Raw genomic sequence first — 25424 nt, 5'->3', positions numbered from 1 at the left:
ATGGGGAGCAGCGGCAATGCTGCTGGAGAACAGTCTAAATGCAGTATGTGCATCCTTTTGGGTGAAGAAGTGGTTGTGAGAAGGTTTGTGCAAAGGGTATTTAAGTTAAAAGGAGAGGCTGGTGGTAGAGTCCATGTGTAGAGGTGAGATGAAATGGATTACCTTCCAAGTAGGACTGGGGACAAGAAGCTGGAACCATGATACGTGTAATCTCCTAACAGACATGATGTGGAGTCTGCAAAGATCCTTTGGACCAGGTCCCCACTCTCCTGAAAGGAAAGCAAAGCTCTGGAACACTGGAAGTTCCACTTGAACATGAGCCAAAACTTGTTTGGTGTTCAGGTGAGGGAGCCCTGGCCCAGGCTGCCCAGGAAGGGTGTGGAGCCTCCTTCCCAGGAGGTTTCCAAACCCACCTGGTCGTGTTCCTGTGCCCCCTGATCAAGGGGAACCTGCTTTAGAAGGGGCTTGGGCTGGGTGAGCTCTGGAGGTCCCTTCCAATCGCCACGATTCTGTGCACACAGCAAAGAGGAAGGCATCTTTTATTTTCCATTACTTATTTATTTTTAACCTCCTGGTAGCAGATTGGGTTTTACTGGCTGGCAGTCTTGAGCGGTAGAAACTGCCTTTTAGGCCCTCACCTAGATTTATGTAATGGGAAATAGCTCATGTAAGAAGAATCCTCTCCAAACTATGGAGAAAAGTGCCTCTGGACAGTACTTAATCCATTAAAGATATTAAGTTATATCTGAGGATGCCTCTGACCTGAAGATGCTGCTATAGGAAACCAGCACCTAAATAAGGCCCATGGTTAGCTGGGATCAAGTTTTCCACCCTTGCTTCCTAACTGGAACTCTCTTCCCTGATGAGATGGTGACTCGTGTGTTACTGGCATTAGTCAGAGTTAAATGAATTAGTGGCAAGTTGGAGGTGGATGATGGCCACTCTGAGGTGGATCAGTGATCCTGGGATGACTTCAAACATGCTGAGGTAAGGAGCAGACAGCTGAGCTCCTTGGTGAAGAGGAAACAAGCCACTGTTGACAGCTGAAGTCATCCTTGCAGCCCTGTGGACAATGCTGCTGCTTCACTTCCAACTTTGTCCTGAGTTATTTTGGTAGCCAGCAGCCTCCTGTCCTTGAGACACCAAGATGCAGTAAAAAGTAACTGCAGAGACACTCTCTGATCTTTCAGGAGGGAGATGGAAGTGAAGTCCTGTCTAATTCTGTGCTGCAGAAGCTGTTTCTCTGCACAAACATCTTGTCCCATAGTCTGAAAAACAAAGCTCAGGATGGAAGAGGAGAAGGAGGAGGGTGCAAAATTGAGCTGCTTAAGGTGACAGTGCAGATAGCCAAATCTGCACCTCTTTCCATTTCCTTCCACTGCCTACCCTGGATGTGTAAGAAGTGCTGGTGTGTCTCTAACTCTGGAGGAGATTCACAGCATCTTCTGTAGGTGATGCAGAAAAGACCAGAGGGAGAAATATGAGTTTTTGAAGCTCCATGCTGTGGTGGAGGCACCTTTGACAGGGTGGCATGTGGTGGGTAGAAAGGTGTGCAGATCTGTCCTGCTTGGTAGTGCAGGCTGCTGTACCACTTGAAGCTGGATAAACTGGACAGAGCTCTGGTCTCAAAGAACAGAGGTTCCTGAGGTGGGATCTTGCAGCTGCACAGCAAAAACCATTCTCTAGCAAACGGACCAAAAGGTTTTCCTTTCCCAATGGTGGTTAAATCTCAAGAAAAGCAGAGAGCAATTTGATGGCTTGCTTGTGAACTGAAGGGGCAAGGTTTTCTTGGTTGAGGAGCTGTTAACCTTGGAGACATGGACCTAGGAAGGAGGTAGTCTCTTCTAGTGTCTGTGTGTCAGCTCAGTAAGCCAAAACCCATCTAGTACATAGTATGCAAAACTAGGAACCATAGCCTGCTACTTGTGCTGATGAAATGAACCCAAAAGGGTGTGAGGAGGGCAGGCATTTGGGAGAGATCCCAAACTGGCTGCTGCTTTTTGAGTGAGCTGAGATGACAGAGGGAAGCATTCCCTGATGTGCAGAGGAGCTGACTGCAAAGGGTGCTGTGACTGTCAGCTGTCTAGCCAGTGGGGGTGAGCACAGCTGACAACACACAGCAAAAGGGAAGCAGCTCAAATGCAGGGAGGACAGGACGGGGATGTTTGTTTTCCTGTTTGGTTTGCACTCGGAGCTCTGATAGCCAATGGTGAAATTGGTAGGTCTTGGGATATGGTACAAAAGGCCTGATTGTACTTAAGTTGTGCCAAAGACAGTGGCACTCATGTCTATCAGGAGAGGTTGTCCTTCAGGGGGATCAAAGCCTCTGCCAGCTGCCTGTACACTACTCCTCAGCAGACCACCCATTAAGCTGTTGCCTGCCAGGAGCAGACGTGTGCTTTCTGCAATCCTCAGGGCTCTGCTGCTTACACGTAACCTTCCTGGCTCCCTCCTCCCTCCCTCCCTCTGTGTGGTTGCCTGCTGGTCTGACTCACTCACTTACTGTCCTCCCACCTCAGCAGCTTCTCTGCACCCCTTGGTCCTTCCCTCTCCCCTCTGCCCCCTTCTCAATCATGGTTTGAGCAATTGAAAAGCTGGGATGCAAGGTGATCCTTCTGAGGTCTCTGGCATGAAAACATTAGCTGGATGCCCCTAATTCTTAACTGTAGCTTTGCAATGGGGCAGATAGTTTGGTTTGTTGCTAACAAATAACAGAATATAGGCAAATATACACACAAACCTGCTTTGTCCTTGCTGGGAAGCAGAACCCCTAGAGCTGGGCTTGGTTGGATACAGCTAACTAAACCTGGTATAACCTTACTTTAGTAAGTGAAGTATGTGCTTCTGGTCTCTGGCTGAAGGGTTGTGAGATGGTTTGGGTAAATGTGCTTTTGCAAACTCCTGGTGGTGTCTTCCCCTGCCACGTTTCAGCTCTGTTATGCTGAGGAAAGTGTGGCAGAGCTCCCAGGCTGCTTCCACCTAGCAGCATGTCCAGTGTCAGTATCTCCTGGTGGGTTGTCTTCCCTGGCACAGATGCCATTCCAAATGCCAGCCCTGTTGCCAGGGGTTACTGAAGTGGTTAAGAGGAAATGCTGCAGCTTTTCCTAAGCCCAGATACTGTAGCTCAGCTTTGCAGACCTGAGATATTCTGATGAGCCTGGGAAGATGATAAGCAGCTGGCAGGGTGCTTGCAGAGGGCTGAAGCAAGCACATGTAATAGATACAGCACCATTACTGTTGTTAACAATGCAAATATGCTTTTACTTATTACTTGGTAAGCACCTCATTGGAAACATTCATATTTAATTAGCATTGATTCTTTTTGAGTGAATTGCTGGAAAACCCAGAGCAATGGAGCCCCTGTCTCTTGCTCAGACAGCAAGTATCACATAGCCAGACATTCACTTGATCAGCAGAGAAGAATTCTGTTTAGGACTTGGAAGTTGATGCTTCTTGTATTGAAGCTGGTGACCAGAAGATTTCAGACTGCAACTGGGTGGATAGAGCTTGGCAGGAAGCAAGCTGCAGGTGATATCTTTTAGTGACTGGTTTATTTTAATCTTTGTCTAGAGGAGTGTGCAGGATGCTGATCCTTGTGTCAAGGTGGATCGGTCCAGCAGCAGTGTCTAGTCTTAGGGGCTTCTATTGGGATTAGCTTTAACTCAGGATTACCAGTCTGCTATTCTGGTCTAAATGGTCAGGATTTTGAGAGCTACTCCTATCCACTGGGAGGGAAGGGGAAAAGTGGAAGGGACCTATCTCTGCAGACTTCTGTAAGTTTGCTAATGTGAAGAGAAATGAAATCTCTAGGACCTTGACAGAAGGGTACTGAACAAGAGGCAAAGGAGATGCCACACATGCTTATAAGGAACAGTTTGAGTAAGGTGCTGAGGCTTCTGAGCTTTGAAGGTTTCTGTAAAGAGGATTTTAGTGATCTGTACTTTGAGAAGTAGGGATATGTGCACCTGTTGGCAAGTAAGCCACCTCCCCTTAGACCCCTGTATCCATCCAGCTCAAAGAAGCTCAGTGCTGTGGGGTCAACCTTGGCAATGCACTTGAAGGAGAGGGGGGAAGGCATCTCCAAGGCTCTGTGCATCCTTTCCCCCAAGTGAAGGACAACATATTTGATATCCAAACCAAGACTCCTAAAAGTCGATATGACCTTACAGTTGCCAGGAACAGCTTTTCCACTAGGCACTTCTGCTACTGCTGTGGCCATTGAGAGCCCAGGAGTGTCTGAGGCCTGGGATTGCTGGATAAAGACAAGGAATTTCAGGTCTTTCAGGCAGAGCCAGAGCTGTGGCTCTACCCTTTTAGAGAAGCTGCCTGCCTGCCTTGTAGAACACCTCTAGAACTTGCTCCAGCAAAGCAACTGATCTAGAAAGGAGAGGCAATGGGGGAGGAGATGCAAGACATGATTTTTTGCTGGTGATTTTTCTCCTCTAGGTAGGTTTCAGAGGTGGGTTGGTGGAATGGAGACCAGGGCAGTAGAAAGGTTGAATACAGGTAGCATTGGCATCTGAGATAGAGAAGGTTTTTTGAGTCAAGTCTGAAATTCTGTACTTGCTTGCTCTTCAAATTAACCAGAGGTCGAGTTAATTGCTGTCTCCATTCCAAAATCAGCTCTGAAAAGAGTAGAAAAAGAACAAAAAGCTGCTGGTGGTAATGATGTATGTGGTGTCTCATGGGGGAGAGCTCTCTTGCTTGTAGCAAGTTGAATTCAAGCACACAACTGCAGAATGAGACAAACATCAGCCCCAGTACAGGATGTCTGGGCAGGTGGAAGGGAGGTGCATTTTTGCCTTTCTGCACTTATTTTCTACAGCAGCTTGCAAAGATGCAAAGTGAGCTACAAGTCAGCTAAATTTTCTCTAATACAAGTCAGATTTACTTTTTCTTTTGAACTAGAAAGATCTAAGCTTAAGATCTTGGTAGGTTTGTGTTCTTCAATGGAGTAGTGACTTGGAGACCCAACAGGAACCCCATTCTGCCCCAGACATGTGCTCCTACAACTGCAGATAAAAAAATCTCTCCACTAATTCTAAGTCTGGTATTGAGTATTTGTCTTGCTGCAAAACCTGAAGTGGGGAAAGACTTCCTTGTCCCTTAGGGATCAACCACAAGGCAACTTTTCTGCAAGGCTATCTTCTCCTCTCATCCTCTGGCTCAGATTTAATGTGCTGTTTTCCCAGGTGACCCTCCCCAAGCTGCTGCCTGGATTGGCCAGTGTGTCCTCTATTTCCTGATAATGGTTTTTGAGAAGACTGTGATTAGCCTTGTCTTGCTTATCCCTGGTTGGACGAAGGTAAGTTCCTGAGCTGGGGTTTTTCTAGCCACAGTGTGGCTTGTTTCTTGTCAGCTTTGCCTTATTAGTGGTCCACATCATCACAGGGCTTTAATCCTTATGACTTGTTGATGTCTCTGTAATCATTAGCTATTACTTCAGTTTGGGGAAACATGACTTTCGTTAAGAAAGTTTGGCTTTTGGGGCATTCTCCTGCTAGTCAAAAGTTAGTGCAATAAGATGATTCTTTATCCTTTCCCTCCTTGGAAGAAATAAAATGTGCTGGGCTGGCAGCTGAGCTACTTCAGTTCTGCCAGAGGATTTCTACATTATGTAGTCCAGTCAGTTCATGTTGGTGTTTTGTGGTCCCATGTCTGAACTAGGAGGACTTTTAGAGGTTAATTTGGAAAGAGCTATCCCTATAGTATGTTGTCCTTTGCCTCCCCTGACTGCTTCTGTATGATAGCTCATGCAATGGTAAAGGTGTTGATCATAAATTTCTCCTGTAAAAAGTAAAAAACAACAATCCTGTGGCAGTTGTGGCCCCAGATTTGGTGACAGGGAGGTGTGATGGGTATAAAAACCATTTCAGGGTGTTGATGAGTAACTCCAATATTGAGTGCATTTACACATAGTACCTAGTACCTCCCAGGCTGATGTGACTTGACTGAAGAGTTATTTACAGCAGTCTGGGAGCACTTATCTATCTGTTCGTGTCAAGGGCTTGTGCTAAAGCAGTAGCACACAGTGGTGTCTTGGATGTGAAGATGTTGTACTAGATCCAGAGACGCCGCTGGATTCCTCTCCACATTTATCACACATGGCTGGTGTCTTTATCTTGTAGCTAGGCTCTAAGGAGCCAAAGAGAGTTCTAGCAGTTGTCATGAGGAGTTAAAGACCAGCACTTCTCATTTCTTGATCTGTCCAAAATCCTGTTTGGCAGCTGGGCTAAAGAAATAGCCCATGCAATCTAAGAGCTGGCTGAAGCAAAGGCAGTAGAGCCCTAGCTAGGAGGCTGCCAGTGTAAGGACACTAGTTTGCAGCAAAGGTCTTGCAACAGAGCTGTTCAGATAACAATTCTAACTGCTTTCTCTTTTGCAGCTTCAGCAGATCCTCCTGGGTTATATCCCAAACCCTCAGCTGGAGCTCGTCCTTGTCATGCTTGTTGTGCCTTTCATAGTCAATGTAAGTGATGCCTCTGCAAGTGCTGGGTGGATGGTTTGCAAATTATGGTGTCCCCCTCAGTGGGGAGTGTGTGCAGGAACTGGCTTAGGGCAGCCTTGAGCAATTGAAGTGGCTGGGACAGGGAGGAGGGGAGTAGAAACAAACACATTTGTTGTGATGGATATGTAAATATGTCACTACTGCCCTGCTGTGGTTTCTGCTCCCCTTGTCCAAGCTGCTGGGTGGCTGACTGAAGAAAGCTGAGACTCATAAGCTGAGGGCTGTGACTCAGCAGCGAGCTACGGGTGTGGGAATGCCCCAAAGCCCTTTAATTTCCTATGGAGTGGCTTGTATAGAGTGGCTTGACTCTTGGCTACCTGCAAACCTGGCCATTTGGCTAGACTTCAAATTGTGTTACAGCAAAGCAAGGTGCTCAGGTTACCCAGAACCGCTGATCTTTGCAAAACTAGCTGAATAAACATCTTGAAAGCCCAGGGTTTGTTTTTTTTCACCTGGTTCCCCTCATTCTGGGTAAGCTTTGACCTGCAGTTTAGTTCCTGCTAAAATCAGAACAAGGTGTTAATACTCAGATCCCACCTGAACAAGGAGTGATTCAGACTCTCTTCAGTTTATGCCATGAGCATTGCAATGGATGCAGAGTTGTTGGCATAGCTGAGTTTACCTGCCTGTGCTACCAACCTCTCCACACCCCAGGCTTACTTGAAAGCAAACTCTGGTTCTTAAAGAACTAATCAGTGACTGATGCAGACAGAGCAAATGAACCTTCAGTGGAGCTTGGCTCATTGGTTATTTTGTGGTGGAAAAGTGACCTATCCTTTTTTGTTCACTGGGTGTTAAACAAGGATGGAATTAATAGTTTCTGTAAGAAAAGGTCTCAGGAATTTGTCTCATCCAGCCTCCATGGACACACTTGATGGACACAAACTTAATTTAGATACTAGGTTGGTCAAGGCTGGACATCTGGAGAAACCAAAAGGAGAAGAAACAGCTGTGATTTTTGAATGACTTTGTATTTAGATCTCTGCAATTTATTCATGTAACTTCTTTCTTCTCAAGGCTATTATGTTCTGGGTTGTGGACAGCTTGATCATGAGGAAATACAAGCAGAAGGATACCCTAGACATCAATGGATCTATAGAAAGTCCTTGGCCTAGGAGGACTGAGGAATCTCAGGTAAGACCAAGGATGTTCTGTGTTTAAGGCCAAACTGCAAGCTCGTGGCATCATCTATGTGCATCCCCAGAGTCATGCAACACATCATTGCATTGCAAAGGCCTCAGCCTGCTGCAGGGGGGTTGGACCAGATGATCTCTAAAGGTCCCTTCCAACCTCTACCATTCTGTGATGCTGTGTGATTCATGCACCTGATCCATGGACCCTGCCAAATCAAACTGACTTGTAGCTGAGGTCAACAGAGGGGTGTTTTCTGAGATGATCTGGCCCTGTCTACCAAAGACAGACATTACAGTCTTACAATTAAAAATGGGGAGGTTGAAATTAGCCTTGGCTTAGAGCTTGCTTTCCTTGCCATAATCAGTAGCATCCTTTCTAGAGGACAAGGCCTAGCTGAGAATCCCATTTTTGCCAGCATTTGGACTTTTTTTTTCCAGCCATATGATGGTCTCTCAGCTGTACATTGTGTAATCTGATCCTGACCCTTCAGTTATGAAGGGGAGGAAGTGCTCCAGTCCCAGCAGACTTTGTTTTTGTTAATGATGTGTGGTTTGCTGGGCAGGTGCTGCCTGTGCTTCTCATCAGCTTTCAGGCAGAGACCACAACCTGAGTTGCTGGGTTGAGTTTCCTTCCTTCCCCTGGCACCCAGACCTTGTTTCAAAGTGCTCCTGTGTACAACTGCTGATGTCCTGCAGCTCCCAGGCGAGATAAGGTAGCTCCTGGCAGTCTCAGGCTGGCTTCTGTGTTGAGGAATTTAGATGAACAGAAATAGCTCTTGCTTTCTGGGCACCTTTTTTGAAGAATATCTCTGCTGTTTTGCTGATGGGTGGGATGGCCAGCTGCTGCTGACACTGCAAGGCACAGGGAGGTAATAGTGTTTGAGAGAGTGCTTGCCAGCCTGCACAGCAGTGATGGCTTCCATGGCTGGAGGCTGCAGCAGGGGAGAGGCTGATGCTGAGGGATGCAGTGTTGGAGGCATCTTCCCTCTGGCAGGATTGGACAGGCAGATGTGAGCAGCTGTTGAGACAAGTGAGTCAATCCTCCTGGCCTAGCCTCCAGATGAACACTTGTAGCTTGGCAAGGTCACTAGGAAAATGCAGACAGTGTGAAATGGTTTCTTGAGTGGCGTTGGTGATGAGAGGAGGGCACCCTTGACACATCCTTGTTTTGGAGAGAGGAGGGAAGAGAGGCTCAAGCTGGGCAGTACCAGGATGTCTTGGGTAGCTGTGCATTGAAGCTAAAAAGCTGTACCTAGGCCATTAAGGTGGATTAACTCTGGATGTGAATGTGTCCCTGGTTATGGCACAGTCCTGGTTTCTTAGTGGTGATTGGTGTTCAAGGGTGGTGCTGCCTTCAGAGAACTAGTTAGAGGGTTGCTCCAAGTGTAGAAGTGGGGAAGATCTGCCTCACTGACTGGATATGCTGGTGTGTTCCTGAAGGTTTGAGATGGGTTACAACTATACCATCTTGGAAGCAAGGCTAAGGAGGTGGTGTCTCTAGTTGAGGCAGTCAGTCCCCTTTCCAGCCTTTCAAACTTAAATTTGAAGCATCTAGGCTTCTAGATGGTTTGCTGCTGGACATGCAGATGGTGTCACAGTTAATGGTTTTCCATGGAAATGGAGCTTGTCCTCTGCCTTGCTCCACTCAAGGTGGGACAAGTGCTTTGTTGCCTCTAGCTCTTTTCTGGATAATCTGAGGGGGAAGATGTCTGTTAATCTGATATCTGTTAATCCCCAGAAGCCATGAAAGGCTTTTCTGGCAGCTCAACTAGACAGGTTGTTTCAAGCAGCGGACTGGGCTCCTACAGTCTGACTCTTGTCAGAGGCTTCTTCCATCTTTCAAGTACTTGACTTTTTTCTCAGGCAGCCTTTTGCTGAGAGCTTCCTCATACAGGTCATCTGCCAGTCTTGATACCCTCTGATCCACCTCTGCAGTGGAGCTACCAAGGGGACTGGTTTGTACCTGGGGCAGTTTCCAGGGTCTGTGTCTCCCTGGCCTCTGGCCCAACAAATAACTTTGGGCAGAGAAGGCAGGTAATAAATACAGACATGAGTGACTTGTTTTTTTCCAATTCTGTTCCTTGTCACTGGGCCTTGAGTTATAGCCATAGGCTCCTGCCTCATGTGTCAACATTTTAGGCCCTGAATTAAAGAATAAGTTGTCTGTCTGGGCCTTACAACTGGATGGGTAGGAATTTAGGCTTGAAAACAGAAAAATGAGGGTTTGCTGCTAATAACCTGTCCAAGTGGGGGAATTTCTTCCCTTTCTGCTGTGCCATGGAGAGGGAGGGAGGGAGAGAAGGGGGGCTGAGAAGTATCTCTGTGCAGGGCAGAGCTGGCTGAGGCTAATGTGTCCTGCAGTTTATCAGGGTTCATCAGGGCTGTCTGGCAGCAGGCGCCAACAGCTCCCCATCCTGCTGCCTTCTTGAATTTCAACCCTCTGCCTATCTCACCGACAGACACCATCTTTATTCTCACTAGCAGTATGTGTTTTGAAGAAGGAAGGGGAGAGAGGAAGGAGGATGGAAAGGGTAGGCTGGAGTTAACCTGTTAACACCCCCCACTGGTTATTTCTGTGGGTTATTTCTGCAGGCAGATGGGGCTTTGTCCTTGTCTTGGTGAACCAGCTGGGTAGCAAGAACCTCAGCAATCCACTGTTGTCACTTCTAGCCTCCATGGTTGTACTGTAGACCAAACAACTGTCAGGCTCTTGTGGTGAGCCACAGATGTGATGGTGGGCTCTTGCTTGTAACAGAGCCACTGCTGAGCTTATTTTTCACTGAAAATCCAAAAGGGTTAAACTCACTCTTATGGCTGGTGGAATTGCAGCATTTCTTCCAAGTCAGTCTTTAGTTTTCTGTTTCAGACTTGTGCCCTGCCTTGGTAAATCTTCAGGCAGTCTCTTGTGTTTTGCCCTTTCATGGGATGGGAAGAGATCTCTCAAGAGTGAGAGGCTGAGTCCAGTGCTATTCAGGCTGGGGAGATGCATTCATCTGCGTGGCCCTTGTTTCTGCATTGTATGTGTCCTGTACTTGACCTGAGTCTCTCTTCCCTTGCCCTGGCAAGTGCCAATAAACTTTAGATCTTAGCAGTGATTTCTTTGTTTCCTCCACTCAGGGAAACAACTCAGTTTTATTTGATCTTTTTTGTTTTTTGAACTTGTTTCTTGTTTGTTTTCTCTTCCCAAGAGTGGTTTGTGAGTTTCTGCTCCTTTTCCTGAAGACTTGGTACATTTTCAAAGATGAGCCTTAAGGCAAAATTTGGTCTAATGACAGTGGTATTTGTGAGATCTCTTAAGGTGAAACTGGGGGCTACTTTAAGCTTGGGGAAAAAAGCCCATATGTCTTTGATCAGCATGGAGTTCAGCACCTGTCCCAATTTCCTTCATAAGAGCTGTGATTTGTGACTGAAGATGCTGATGAGTGCCAATACCTGTGCTCCTTGCTTGAAGAATACTTCAAGAGTGAGTTTGCTTTGCTGGCTGCTTAACTGATCTGATTTTTAAATAGCTCAAGGTAAACTAAGGTGCCTGGTCCTTGTGGAAATGCTAAATGAAGGTGGGCATAGAGGTGCCTCTGGAAAGAGACCTTCCTACCTGTCAGTTCTCTGAACACTTGGGAGTTCATCTAAGCTCAGGTGCAGGATGGTGGGGTGGTTCCTACCTGTACACAAGGCTGGTGGGGCTTTTGGCAAACAGGTTTCTGTGGCTAGCAGGGAAATGTAAACCAAGGCAGCTCTGGGAACAACCTGTGTCACAGTTCTCACCTGTCTGTTAATCTTTCTCTGCTATGGAGATGTCTTTAGTTATCTGAAGGAGGATCAAACCAGGAGGCAGCCTCTTCCCCCAGCCAGGAGGGGTTGGCAGAGCACATGGGCAGCCGTGTGACCCGAACTGTTCCACCAGCCATTGGCCTCCTGGAGTGGGGAGGAATTTGTGAGGTATTTGAGGACTGCTGAGGGAGACAAAAGCACATTGTCCAGGGACTGGACAATTCCATTCCCAGCTGTGCCACCAACCTGCTGTGATCCTGACCTGGACACAGCCACAGGGGAAGTGCCTCATCCAAGCTGTGCTGAAAACTCCCAAACAAGAGCTTGGCACAAAAACCATATGTGAGAGTGTCCTGGGACTGTCAGAGCAATGAGGTGGTGAAACTCCCTGGGGAACTGTGGAAAGGTTACTGAGGGGCTCTTGGTTGGAGCAGCTTTGTGCCTGGTGGGCAGGTAGCAGCCTGAATGGGTCTGGATGCTGAACACTCTGTGCCTGCTTCTCTCACCCATGCTTGGCCGCAAGGGGATTTGAGTTTGCAGCTGAAACCCACTCGAATCACAAGTTCATTAGGCCCTAAAACTAGCCTGTTGCAGCCTGTCAGAGTTCAGTGAGTTTATAATGCTGTGTGTGACTAATTACCCAGCCATTTTTCAGGTTGAACAGCATTACAATATTACTATGACAGGGGAAATCTTCACTTGGAAGAGATGGGAGCTTTTCAGTGTGTGTCTTGAACAACAAATAAGTCCTTGAGACCAATGGAGGGGGGAACGGACACAAGAGAGCTTAATCTGATCTACTTCTATCCTCTGAGTGTCTGAGGTGCTGCTGTGAGGCTGATAACATCAGATGGAGGAGCTGGAGTGTTTGTGAGGGTGGGGAGGAAACCTTCCCCTGCAGCTTTTCTGCTCCTTTGAAGTCGTTGACTCATTGCTTTTTTGCTTTTCCTGTTTAGTCATTTTTGTTGCTGTGGTGACTGGCTTCCTAAGTGCTAACAAGTGCAGGGCATGTTAATACATACTTGTGCCTGGAGTTAGTCTTATCTCTGGCTAATTCCCCCATGCTTCTGGTTTTGCCTGAGCTCCAGGACTGTCTGTGATCTTGGGGATGCTGCTGGTGAACGTGCTTGGCTGAAAGCCTGCGCACCATTCCTTGGCTTGTGCCTTTGAGCTGGAAGGCTCCTGTGAGTCAGGCACAGGGAGGCTTCAGATTCCTTTGATTCAGTCTTTGGAGGAAAGTGGGGTCAGATAGGGCTGAGGCTTGGGTGAGAGGTCTATGCTGTCTTGTTGAAGGAAGCTGTATGTGGGATTGGTTGTGGTACCTCCTTCTTGTCCCTGCATCAGCCATGAACTAATGATGTGGACAATGATGATCTGGGACAAGTGTAGGAGGAGAAAGGGCTCCTGCTTTTGCTTATCTAGGGAAATATCCCTGAAGGCTTTTGCTTGTCCTATTAGACTTGTGTCACTCTAGAGTTTGGTGCTGACGTGCCAAGGACCTGGCCAGGCTGCTGATGTTGTGACTAGTGTTGACAAGAAACTTCATGACTTGACTGAGCCCCCAAGTACTGCTGGGCATGGCCCCAAGGGTTCACAGAATTATAGAATAGTAGAAGTTGGAAGGGAGATCTAAAGCTTATCTAGTCCAACCCCCTGATCAAGCAGGTTCTCCTTGATCAGGGGCACAGGAAGGTGTCCAGGTGGGTTTGGAAACCTCCCAAGAAGGAGCCTCCACACCTTCCCTGGGGCCAGGGCTCCCTCACCCTTATGGTGGAGGCTCCTTCTCTGAAGACATTCCAAAGCCACCTGGATGAGTTCCTGTGTGACCTACTCTAGGTGGTCCTGCTCTTGCAGGGGGCTTGGACTAGACAATCTTTGAAGGTCCCTTCCAACCCTTAACATTGTGTGAATTCTGTGATTCAGCTGTTCTTGGAAATAGCTGCTTTAGCTGCTAGCTCTAGCCAGCTACAAACTGCTGTTAGGAATAACACAGGTTGGGCTTCTCTTGGCCAAAGCTGGAGTTTTGAGGTAAGGAGGAAGGGGTAGGATGGGGCTGAGCCAACAACCTGTCAAGCCATGAATATTCCCCATGCATAGCTGCTCCTGCATCCAGCTCTGCTGCTGTCCCTGTAACTGTAGCCCCAGTAAAATCCAGCCTTTTTCCTCTTCCAGATGATGTGGCTGGAGGATGTCCCACGCCTGGCTCTACATCCTGCAAACACTCCAGGCCAGTGGCAGCCCCTTAGCTCAGGGGAGAATCAACCTGTTGGTAGCTTCAAGCCTTAGGGTAGCTGCTGAGAGAGTAGATGTTTCCTGGAGGCCACAGGCAGACTTCCCATCCTGCAGCAAAGCTGGGGGCTCTCTTACCTGGAGAAGTGCTGGGGAGAGGTGTCAGTGTGCTGTTTTGGCTCCCACCACTCAGAATGAGCCAGGAGCTGCTGTGCCAGGAGGAAATAAGATGCTACCAGAGTAGGACAGCATTCCTGAGCCTGCTGACCGTGGCTGATTCTGTAGCTGTGCTCTCCTGGCAGAGCTCTGGTGACAGCAAGTAGCTGGGGGCCTGGGCAGAGGTTTACACTTGGTACAGCTGTTTGAGAGGTACCTGGCCTAAGTTTTGTAATCTCCACTGAGACTACAGCCTGAACATGTCTCTGTGTGAGTCCTGTCCCACAGTGAACAGAGCTCTTAGCTTCATGTCTTGCTCTTGAGAGGGGCATGGGAGTGGGACACCAGGTAATCATGTCTGCGCCTGAATCTATCTGGCTGTTGTTAGAGAGATGGTCTTGAGACCATGGTCATTTGGATGGTGACCTTGAGACCTTTCCCATCTGCTAGAAAGGCCTTAGATCTTGCAGCAGACCCCTTTGGGGGTGCTTGACCATTTCCTTCAGCAAGCAGTATCAAGAAGAGCTGAGAACTTTCACTTCATTGGTATCTGTTCTCCCTTCTAGGTGCTACTCTCTCCAGACGTGGATTTTGATCAGTCTGAAAGCGACCAAGATATTTCAGGACTGCAGGGAACAAACCAGAAGATGAAGCAGCCCAGCTATCAAGTGGTCATCTGACAGCACTGAGATGAGGGAGGTGGAGGAAGGGAAGCAGCACTGTGATCCTTGAGCTGGCTGAGGAGAGGTGGGGTGGGCAATGCGAGTCCATCCCTATGGATCTGCAGAGATCCTTTTCTCCTGCCTTATCAAGGCCTGTCCTTCTGCAATTGTCTCTTTGGGATGGTGTCTGTGTATGCTCTACAAGCTCAAGCAGTATCTGCTTGACCTGCCTGGTCCTGACCTTTACACATGCAGGCACATTGAGGGCTAGGGGTATGGATACGTGCTTGCCCTGGCTTGGGCAGCTGGGTGTAACTTTTTATCAGGGCTAGAAACAGAAATCAAAAGACTTGTCTGCTTTCTTTTTTACAGAAAATAGTAAAAAACAATCTGTCCTGTACTATCTGAAATGTGACACTTTTATATTCACAGTTCTCAAAGAATTGGTTTGCAAGATGTGTTTGAATGTCTTGGATTGGGAAGATGGTCTCAGTGGATCTGATGCTTTTTACAGTTTTATAAGGACTGCAATAAATACTTGACCTGGAACTACTTCATAAATTAAATGCCTCCATGTCCTTTATGATTTGCAAGACCCTAATGCTGTAAAGGGGAGGAGGAGGAAGACCTTGAAATTCATCCTGACCAGCTCCTTGCAGGGCATGTTGTCTTTCAGTGGCAGGGCAGAAGAGGAGCTGAGCTGCAACACTCAGTGTCTGTAGGTGGGCTGTATGAGCCTCTTCAGTGCAAAGACCTGATGCTGCAGCATCAGCCTGGGCTGGACCCCAACCAGAACAGACTTGGAAGTAGATCCCAGTTGCCAGTTGCCACTAGTGAAGGAACTAGAAGTTCACTACTTTCCTTTTACCTAGTTGAAAATAAACATATATTACACAGGGCTTGATTCAAAAAGTAGATCCAAAGCGCCAGCTGCAGCCCCATTAATCAGCCATCATCTGCAGGGTGTAAGAGAATGGCCTCAGGTAGGACTACTGCAGAGGACCCCTGGGTCATCTCAGATCCTGGCACCTTTGAGGCCTTTGCCCTTGACCTCTTGTTTTGCATTTTTGTGTGTTTATAGATATAAAGGGTGTGTTAGCACTTTGCAGCTCTCTGAGGGAGGGAGCACAGAGCTGCTGCACAAGGCACTCCCAGGCTGGGTGCACATACACAGCTGTGAGGATACCCATGTGGTGGAGAACCCTGAGACTGGGATGCACTGAAGAGGACTGATAATGAGCCATAGTCAGGCCTTGCTTCTTGCAAGACAGTCCCTGGGAGTGTTAGGTGGGAGTTATCTTCTCTTTTCCCTTGCCTGCCTTTTATTTTCCCAGGAAAGCACTCCTTAGTAAGGAGAAGAGAATAAAGGCTTTTCTAACATAGACAGATTTAGACACTTAAAAGCTGAGCTGACAGTGTGTGAAGTTTTGTGGGTTTTTTAGGGGTTTGTGGGTTTTTTTGGGTTGGTTTTTTTTTCCAAACTTGACAGTATTTTAGAAGCACTAGGTGCAAAGCAAAGCCTTGCCTGCTCCTTAGTGAAGCAGACAGGCTTGGCTGCAGCTGCACAGCCTTACACTGTTTTTCTTGAAATTAAGCCTTGTTTTTTTACCTTAATGAAGGGTCAAAATCCTATGTGTGTTGGCACATCAAATGGCTTTTGGAACACGTGGCACACAGCTCTCTGAATAGAGTGGTTCTGTTACTTAGTGAAATCAGTTTCACAATGCAACTTTTGCTTCTCTGGCAGAGTTCTGTGCTGATAAGGGTTGGAGGAACTCCTGTGCTATTTAAGGACTTGACTGAAAAGAGATTAGAAGAAAACAGATTAAAATAGCTTCCCTATTAGAAACTTAGATAGTAGAAATGATGTTTAAGAGACCAAGCCCACCACTACCCCATGGCCCTCACCTCCACAGCTTTGCAAGATCTCAAGGTAACACAACCCCCTCCCTGGGCAGCCTGGCACAGGGGCTGACAGCCCTAGCCAGGGAAAAAGTTCTGCCTCATATCCAATCTGAACCTCTCCTGGTGCAACCTGAGGCCATTTCCTCTTGTCCTATTGCCTGTTTTAGAGAAGAGATTGACCCTCACCTCACTGCATCCTCCTGTGAGGAAGTTGCAGAGTGCTGCTGTCTCCCCTCAGCCTCCTCTGCTCCAGGCTCAACACCCCCATTCCCTCAGCCCCTCCTCACAGCACTTGTGCTCCAGCCCCTTCCCCAGCTCTGTGCCCGGCTCTGGCCACGCTGCAGCCCCTCAGTGTCCCTGTGGCAGTGAGTGAGGGGCCCAGCACTGAACACAGCCCTGGAGCTGCGGCCTCCCCAGGGCCCAGCACAGGGGCCGGGCACTGCCCTGGGCCTGCTGCCACCCCACTGCTGAGCCCAGCCAGGCTGCCACTGGCCTTCTTGCCCCCCTGGGCACGCTGCTGCCTCCTGTTCAGCTAGCTCTTGACCAATACCCCCAAACTTGCTCCATGTTTGAGGTGAGCAGGTATTTTGGGTTTTTTTCTTGCCACAGCTCTGCAAGGAGCAATGCTGCAGGATGTGAAGAGTGCAAATTCAGCTACAGCAAAGTCCTTGCCCTAAAATGGAAGGTGAGTGATGTGATCTTCATCTTAGCCTTTAGTTGAGGCTGAGAAGGCTCCCAACATGCAATAGCAGGGCAAGTCGGTATGGGGGAAGGGTGCCCCTCTTGTGCATTGCATAGCCCATGCTGTTTCAGCAACCCTAAATTCAAGAGTCCTGTTCCTTTGTGTGAAATGGTTCTGTGCAGTTATTTCCATGGCACTCCAAAGCAATTGCTAAGCCTTCATTCCTGAGCCATCTGAGCAGCTTGTGATCCCTAACAGTATCACTGCAAAACAAAGTGCTCTGTGAGCTACTGAAGATGAGCACAGATGTGTGTCTGTGTGTGCAGTTGTTGCAATGCACTTCCTGGGAGCTCTCTGTGCTGTGGCAAAGGGCTATGAGGACTCAGCCTGGCCACGTTCTCCTTCTGTCTCCTTCTGAAGTCCCTTTATAGGTGGGGAAAGGTGAAGTTTCGATTTCATGCCCTGCTTTTGCTTTTGCTCTTACTGCTCTTGAGGCAGCAGAAGTACAAACTCTGATTTCCTATGTCCTATATTTAAAGGCTGGATCAGCCTTTACATGGTTAAAGTCTCAGTTTAAAGTGGGAGTAGAAACCCAGGGTCTGCTCACCTAACACACTTCTTGCTTCCTGCCAAGCAGATAGAGGCTGAAGAACATCCCTGACCTTCAATTTTCTGCTCAATTTTGTTTCCCAACCTATTGTTAAGTTGTGAGTGGTTCTTTCAGCCATCTGGTAACGTGAGTTTGTCCAGCAGCATGAAACATGCATAACCTTGGCTTCCAAGCTCGTTTTCTCTCTGCTAAATGAAAGCTTCACCACAGCGTTCACTGTAAAATATTTATTGTGAAATGGATAACTGGAGCCTTAACAAGAACTTGAGTACATTGCTCCAGGTGCTTCATAGGGCTGGCAAGTTGGAGTTGAGCATTGTTCTTTTAAGGCCCTGAAAGGAATATGTTTCCTTGGCTGGAGGAAGAGGAGGAGGAGTAATGATGCACCTGAAGCACTGGCAACGTGTGTGTATGTGTGTGTGTATACACATCTATATACAGGAGAGATGAGAGGAGAGTCAAAGCCAATTGCTCCCCTTAGCAATACACTGGAACACCAAAATCTGGGAGGAGAGTGAAGACTTCAAAGAAATCCCTTTTCAGTAAGGACAGTATGAAGAAGACACCCACTGAACCCTGGACTGTCTAGAAGGTTACTGCCACCACTCTGTTCACTCTACGTGAGTGACATGGGAGATTAGTTGGAAATGAGCTGAGTGATCTTCCCACTGACTTGTGGGCTGGAGAAGTCAACTTCACAGATGCTCTTTTGCATCTCCTTTCTGGCTCATGAGCACACTGCAGAGCATTAACCTCTTCAGTCATTGCATGCTCAGGACTGTGCTGAGGGCCTTGCCTTCAGTTCTCCCTGGCAGGACAGTTATTTCTCAAGATAGCTGGGCCCAAACCAGTAGATTTTTCCTTATGTTTTGTTCCAAAGCATGAACCTTGGCAGGAGTTTTGCTCTAAGCAAGCTCTGTAAGGTTATTCCATTTAAAGCTAGCTGGTTGCTTTTGGCTGTTTCCCTCTTCCCCACAGCACATGGTGAGAGAATAAGCAACCATGCTTGCTACCCCCTCTGCTGCCACAGGGCTAGCAGTACTAACTAGATGATCAAGCAACTGGAAAATCAGCACCCCACCCCCAGCAGCTGGAGCTCCTGCAGCAACAGTATGATTTAGTCGTTAAATATGCCAAAAAAAGTCAGTCAAGACTGATCCTATTTCTGTAGGACTCTGGCAACTCTGTTTTCTCCTAACACATGGATGTCATTTAGCTCCTGGAGATGCTTCCACACCCACCCTCCTTCCTTTCAGTCCTGGAAAGGCAGAGTGGACATGAGCTCAGTTTGGCCTTGCCATGTAAAACGTCTTTGTGGTTGTCAAAGTCCCCTTTGGCCAAGTTCTGTGCTTTGCAAACTCCCTTGTGACTGGTCTATAGCGTTACTCAGCGATGCCTCACTGTAAAACAGACCCCAGCTTTGCAGTTTGGGTTTGGAGGTTTCTTTGCAGAGCAGAACCACCTGCAGTGGGGGTGGCTGGCAGACCCTTCTGTAACCTCCTGTTGCCAAATTCCTGCTGTGTACAAATTCCTGCAGTGTAGGGAAGGAAAAAGAGCCAGAGGGGGAAATTGGGACAAAAAAATCTTGACAATTTGGAGTAAATAGAGACTTCTTCCCTGATTAGAAAAGCAGTGAGAAATGTCTGGTCTAAATTCAAGAGGCTGCTTTGTGGGGTCACAAACTGTTGCTGGTTCGTCATCCTTTAGAGAGTTTAAATCTGTGCTAAGCAGAAGTGGTGCTCTGCTCAAGGAGCTGGGAGGTTTGTTGGAAGCTCACAGTGGAACTTTGTTTCTTTCTGAAGGGAGTCAAGACTAAACCACTAAATCTGCAGCGTTATTTACACGAGCTGCTTCATGGAATGGGAGCCAGCACCACTCCTGTTGCTGCTGAAGACCACAGGTGGGTTTTTAAGCATGCAGCCTGTGCACTGAGACAGCAATAACCCCCAGGAAGGTTTTCACCACTATTTTGAGGGTCCTTAGTGATTCAGGGAACATCATACTTAGTGGCAAATCTAGACACCATCTCAATAGCCAAGAAAGCAATGCCCTCTTTTGGCCTGTTGATTTAAGGGTTTGATTTGTTACTTCTTTGATGCTAATGGGTCACTGCAGATGAGTATCCACCCCCCTCTCATCTCTCTCTCTCTTCTTTTCCTCAGTGGCCATGGTTGGAGCAGGGGCTCCAAGTCACTTCTTTGCAAGGTGTATCACCCAAGCTTCTCTCTCTAGGTAGGCACTGAGCTGTTTGATCTGTGCCTGTCTCACTTGGTGACCCACCAGCCCCTGAGGGTATTGCACAGATCCCTGTGTGGGTTTCTTTTAAGGCCAACAGCTCTCTGCACTATTTGATATGAGTGCTGGCCCATTTTTCCCTTCCTTCCCTCTGGAAGAGCACCGACTCCATCTTTAACCATGTCCTCAACCCTTCCCCCCAAAACCCCAACCTCCTTGTCTTCAGGAGTTTGATGATCAATGTTCATCTACCATGAAACAGAGACAGCTGATTTCCAAGGGCACCAAAACAGTAAAGAAATATTCATAAGCTGCCTAGCTCTAGAGGCTTCAGCTGTCACACATGCTGCTGTAATGCATTGCTATGGTCGGCCTTAAAGGCTGTTATTTGTCCCAAAGCTGGTCCCTGTGTCGAAGGGATGAGAAGCCAGATAGTCTTTGTAGCTCCCATCGATCAGTTTGTCCGCGTTGTTTTTTGCAAACCAGCAGTCAACTTCCTCCTGGCCGTTGTAGATCCTCCTCTGCTTCCACACCACAGGAACCAGACGACCCTTCACTTTCAGGGTGTTTGTAGGGTTTGACTTGAATGCTTCGGTTTGGTTCTGACCAACCTGCTGATGACTTGTGTTTAAATATTCCTGAAGAAGTTTAACTTCGTGGTTCAAGAACTGACCTGTAAGGCAAGATAAAATAGAGTCTGTGGCTGTTCTGTGCCCGTTTATGAGCTGGTTGTGCTGTGGGGTTTTTTAATACACTATGTTTTGAATTCTTAGTGTATAAAGGGGTTGTATAAAGGGCTTCTCCACAGGATGAATCTAGGTCCTGTGATTCTAAATCTCACAAACAGAATTAGATTAGAACAAAACCCTCTTTCTTTGTTTTTTTCACCCATCAAGATACATTGGCTGAGCTCAAGAGCTCTTTGAGCTGCCAGTAGTAACTTCCCTTCTATGGGCCACAGTTACTAAAGGCTAATAATCCATACAATATCCATCAGCAAGCAGAAAGAAGATCTAGGCCTGAAGCTCCAAGTTCTCTTCCCTGGCCTTCTTGGGGACAAGCTGTTTTTAGGCCAAACCTAAGTATGCATTTAGAGGTTTGTGCACGAGTGACCTGACTCCAATCCCCCACTCATCTCTTGCTTTATCTGGAAGTGCCTGAATGTCACAGAAACTCTGGCTTCAGTCTTGGAGTTCTGTACCTGTACATGGCCATAAAAATTGGTTGAAAGAACCCAACCATCTAGACATTCTTTGACTCTAACTAAAGCCTAGTTGCTCTAAAAAGGTGGGTCAGCTCTTTTTTCACTTCACCTTCAAAAGAAAAAGGCCATAACCACTAGCAGTGTTTCTCAGTCTCACTTAGGCTCAGGTGTAAACAGCTCAGTCCTGCAGAAACAGACCCACTGGTCATGTGCAAGTACAGTACTTGAAGGTTAAGCCAATCATAGAATCTTAGAATCGTTTCAGTTGGAAGAGATCTTTAAGACCACTGAGTCCAGCCTTTGTCCCAGCCCTGCCCCCTGGCCCAATGATGTCTGGCAATGTGCTAGCTCTGTGACTAGAGCTCTCTTTCAGAATCTGCAAGACCTCAGCTGATTGTCCCCTCTGTCTAGAGAGATTCAGAGCCTGCTTTGCTACATCCCTTCAAGCACGTTAGCAACTAGGCTATTCTGGATTAGGGCTGCTGTTAGACAATCTCTGTTTTGTGCCTTATTCAGGGGAGTTTTTTTTGTGCAATACTTGTTTTCTGTCTGTACTTGGGAGAATTAGGCATGTGTATTTTAATGACAACTGTATTAAACAATCATGAGGCATGTGTCACAGAATTACAGAATCTTGAGGGTTTGAAGGGACCTCAAAAGCTTATCCAGTCCAACCACCCTGCCAGAGCAGGGGCACCTAGAGTACGTCACACAGGAACTTGTCCAGCTGGGTTTGGAATGTCCCCAAAGAAGGAGACTCTACAGCCCATCTGGGCAGCCCCTTCCAGTGCTCCCTCACCTCAATATGGAAGAAATCCTTCCTTGTATTTCTTTGGAACCTCTTGTGTTCCAGCTTGTACCCATTGCCCCTTGTCCTATCATTGGCCATCATTGAGTGTAAATGTGAAAAAGAGACAACCATATAGCTAGAATGGTGGGAGACAGCTCTTACAGAAAATGGTGAAAGAGGAACTACTGATACTAGCAATAGAGAAGTTGTTTGAGAGTGGATGTTAGTGTCTCACCTGGGAACTTAATCCCCACCTGGGAACTTAATCCCCACCTGCCTTGTTCATTATCTCCTGTCTCTGCCCTTTAAAACTGTTTGGTGGGATCATTTTTGTCCCCTTTACAGCTCTGAACGTGAGAACATGTTACCTACCCAGTAGCCCATGGGAGTCAGAAGAGAGTCCTTTACTGTTGGAGATATAGAACCCCAAGTGATGCCTCTGATGTGGGGCTGGCCTCTTGTAATGGTGGATGAGGATGACAAAGCTGATTGTGTCTCGTATCGTCACTGTGATGTTGGAATTGGCAGAGATGGACACCTCAAGGTTGCTGCTCCGCACGACAGCGCTCCGACCACAGGACAGGATAAGTCTTTCCCCATCGTCCAGGATGATTCTTTTGGGTGTGATCTCTAGGTAAGATCTCTGTGGCTTATTGTTAAGGATGGTGATGGTGCTGAAGTAAGTCCGATGCTTCTTGTGGCCGTTCGGTGGTGCAGGAGCTCCAATTAATTGGCCATTCACAGTTACACCTTGCAGGAAAGTAATCAATAAATGAAAGCTGGAACAAAGAATAGGTCTCTCCTCTCAACCCCATACCTATCAGTACTCAAGACAGTATAACCAGTCTGTTATAAATGATTACCTTATACAGAGCACCTAAATTTACCCAAGCTCAGAAATACTGGTCTTCCCTGAGACAGGTGCCCCCAGCCCCTTTAGTCCTAACATTGTGTACACAGTGCTAAGGTCAGCTGCTCCTCAGCACAGCCACTTCCTAAGCCACATCCAACCTGAGACCTACCGATGGTCAAGACAATGATATATGTGGATTTTGAGCCAAATAAGACAAATATTTAACTTCCTGACTACTGTAGTCTGACCTACCACGGTATGATTTACCTGGACAACATATTTGTTGATAGATAAGCCTGGGAAAACACACCAGACCTTAGAGGGCTAAGAAAAGCTGCTGGCAGGCCTGCTTTTCCTCATATCACCAACTAGCAGAGGGACTGAATTTCTAGGAAGAGGACCTGAGTGTATCTGAATGCTGCTGTCTCAGACAGTTGCAGTTTGATGTTCCTCTCTACCTGACTCCCAAGAAGAGAATTGTCCAGGGGAGGACACAGAGTAAGGGTTACTACCTTGGCTGACACACAAAAGGCTGAGCAGGACCTGTAGAGTGACCTGCAACAGTCTGAGGTGAAGTGCTAAACCTCCTCAGGTGGCAATGCAAGAAATTCAGGTTCTCTTTGTGTTGCAGCAGAAGACCCTGAGCCCTGCTCTCCCAATGGCTTATTTCCAGCTTCACCAGTGCTACTTTTTTCCCCAATTCCCCCAGTTCTGCCTCAAAAGAACCACTTTTGAGTAGTCCAAGGTAGAGATCCCACTGAGTCAAACAAAGCCCAGATGTCCACAGTAAGATTCTCTGTGATTTTAATGATTTTTATGTCTTGCTGTCCATAAGACAATGTCACCCTTGTCACATCCCTTTGAAAAGCCACTGGACAATAAAGGAGGCATCTTGTTGCTAACCCAAGCTAGACCCAAGCCATCAACCCCGAGTTGAAATATCTCCATATCTCATCAATCCAGGAGGGATCTCTCATTTCTGTCTTCATAGACTTAACTTGCTAGTGCTGCAGATTCTGTTTTCTTCAAACTTATTCTGTATTTGAGCCACAGAATCATTCAAGCAGTAGCACAAAGTCTGCAAAAGAACTTTAAGGGAAGCACTGCCAGGAGCTGGATCTTACTCACTAAGGCAGGCATGAACACAGAAATATGGAGGCTGGACCACTACCACACAGACCAGAATTCTCACAACTTTATTCTGGTGGTTTTTCTCTTCTTTGTAAAACAAGTCTGTGCATTGTCTTTGGGTTTGACACCCCTTCCCCACAACATTTCCCTGCTGAGGCCATAATCTGCTTATTGGCTGCCCTGCTTAGAATTCCAGATGGGATCAGACTGGCTCGGGCAAAGCAGATCCTGAATTGTGTGGGTTTCTCAAGGGTGTCATGGTGTGGTAACCAGTTTGGTAATCTCTTCACTGAAACAGCCTCAGTTCTTCTTTAACCTCTTTGGACACTTCACTCTATCCTGAGGCAAACAGTACTGTAAGTAAAGAGTGAAGTTCCAATAACAGAGCAGTTTTGGTGAGTCCAAATCTTCTATTAACTTCCTGTGGCTTTGTAACAAGAGGGCTGATGAAGTTTCACCATCACAAAAATGCACTGTCCCTGCACCAGAAAGCTGAATCCCCTGTGTGATCTCTTGGCATAGAGGTGGCTGCATGTCTCAGGCAAACACGACGTGCAGTATGCAAAATGCCTGTGGCTGTTTGTTCAGCTGTGGCTGTTGTAGCACTGGTCAAGTGCAACCCCCAGACCACACTGGGTCTAATCATCAGGAACTGAGCTCTCCAAACTCACTGAACTGAAGGGGTACAACGTGGCCCTCCTGAACTCAAGTGGGTCTCTTGGCTGTTTACATGTAATTTCTGTTACCTTGATTCCAGTCAATGAAGACTCAAACTAGGAGAAGTGTGGATACACACAAAGGCCAGTTCTCTCTATGGTTAGGGCTACTCTGGTGACAAACACTTCTGCAGATGCATTGTGTATTTATCAGTGGCCAGGCATCCTCCTTGCTTAGTCTTGCTGTGAATTTACCCATGAGCTATGATAAAGCTGGAGGTCAATAAGTGCAAGTGAACAGTTTACATCCTTTTCTAATCCACGTGATTAGAGCAAATAAACTGGTGTGCACCGATTTTCTGTTGCTTGGCCAGAAAAGCAACTCTTCCTAATTTCCTGCCACTTTCTTGCTTAAGCACCTTGGTGCTTAGCCTTGCTGCTAGAGAGCTGGCCTTGCACTTCAGCTTTCCTCCACAACCTTTGCTTGGCTGCTCACCAGATTCCTTATGATCAGAAACCAGCCGGAGAATGTCCCCTGGTTCTCCGTCGATATTGAAGCAGACAGAGAACTTGCTGGAGGGAAAGTCAATGACAAAGTGAGGGTCTCCATCCGCTGAGAAGACATGGGAAAAAAAAAAAAGAGACAAATGTGAGAGGCATACAGAACTACAGTGTCCAAGAACTTCACAAAACTGCTTGTTAAAGTGTGTTTGTCCCTGTTGTTTTTTTTCTGAGACCTCCCAGTTTGTTGTTTTTAGTGGGTCGGATGGAGTTTGCCAGGAAATGCCAAGTTTTGCTTTGTTTTTTTCACACAGATTATTTAGTTTAGTTTTGTTTTTCTCACGGAAGAGGCTGAGTTTTCAATGAAAGCTCAAAACCCAAAGCAGTCCAAGTGAAAA

The 25424-nt window shown here is 47.2% G+C and overlaps 2 protein-coding genes across 3 annotated transcripts in view; one reads left to right on the top strand and one right to left on the bottom strand.

The window, feature by feature from the left end:
• Positions 1-14996, top strand: part of LOC104550802 (store-operated calcium entry regulator STIMATE) — a 36775-nt gene extending 21779 nt beyond the window's left edge. For both annotated transcript variants that reach the window (XM_061989457.1, XM_061989447.1), the window contains exons 5-8: positions 5193-5305; positions 6386-6469; positions 7526-7642; positions 14364-14996. In XM_061989457.1, the coding sequence (XP_061845441.1) occupies positions 5193-5305; positions 6386-6469; positions 7526-7642; positions 14364-14477 (428 nt within the window). In that variant the 3' untranslated portion in view covers positions 14478-14996. The remainder of the gene's footprint in view (positions 1-5192; positions 5306-6385; positions 6470-7525; positions 7643-14363) is intronic.
• A 2918-nt stretch (positions 14997-17914) lies between these two features.
• The window catches only part of ITIH5 (inter-alpha-trypsin inhibitor heavy chain 5), a 51715-nt gene continuing 44205 nt past the window's right edge, over positions 17915-25424 (bottom strand). Inside the window, exons 12-14 of the mRNA XM_062020318.1 lie at positions 25022-25138; positions 22258-22635; positions 17915-20564 (exon numbers count right to left, since the gene is read on the bottom strand). Coding sequence (XP_061876302.1) covers positions 20266-20564; positions 22258-22635; positions 25022-25138 — 794 coding nt within the window. The 3' untranslated portion in view covers positions 17915-20265. The remainder of the gene's footprint in view (positions 20565-22257; positions 22636-25021; positions 25139-25424) is intronic.

Source organism: Colius striatus, chromosome 1, assembly GCF_028858725.1.
Source record: "Colius striatus isolate bColStr4 chromosome 1, bColStr4.1.hap1, whole genome shotgun sequence".
Classification (NCBI taxonomy): Eukaryota; Metazoa; Chordata; class Aves; order Coliiformes; family Coliidae; genus Colius; species Colius striatus.
The sequence above is the reverse complement of the archived record's forward strand: the minus strand, read 5'-3'. Positions and strand labels throughout refer to the sequence as shown.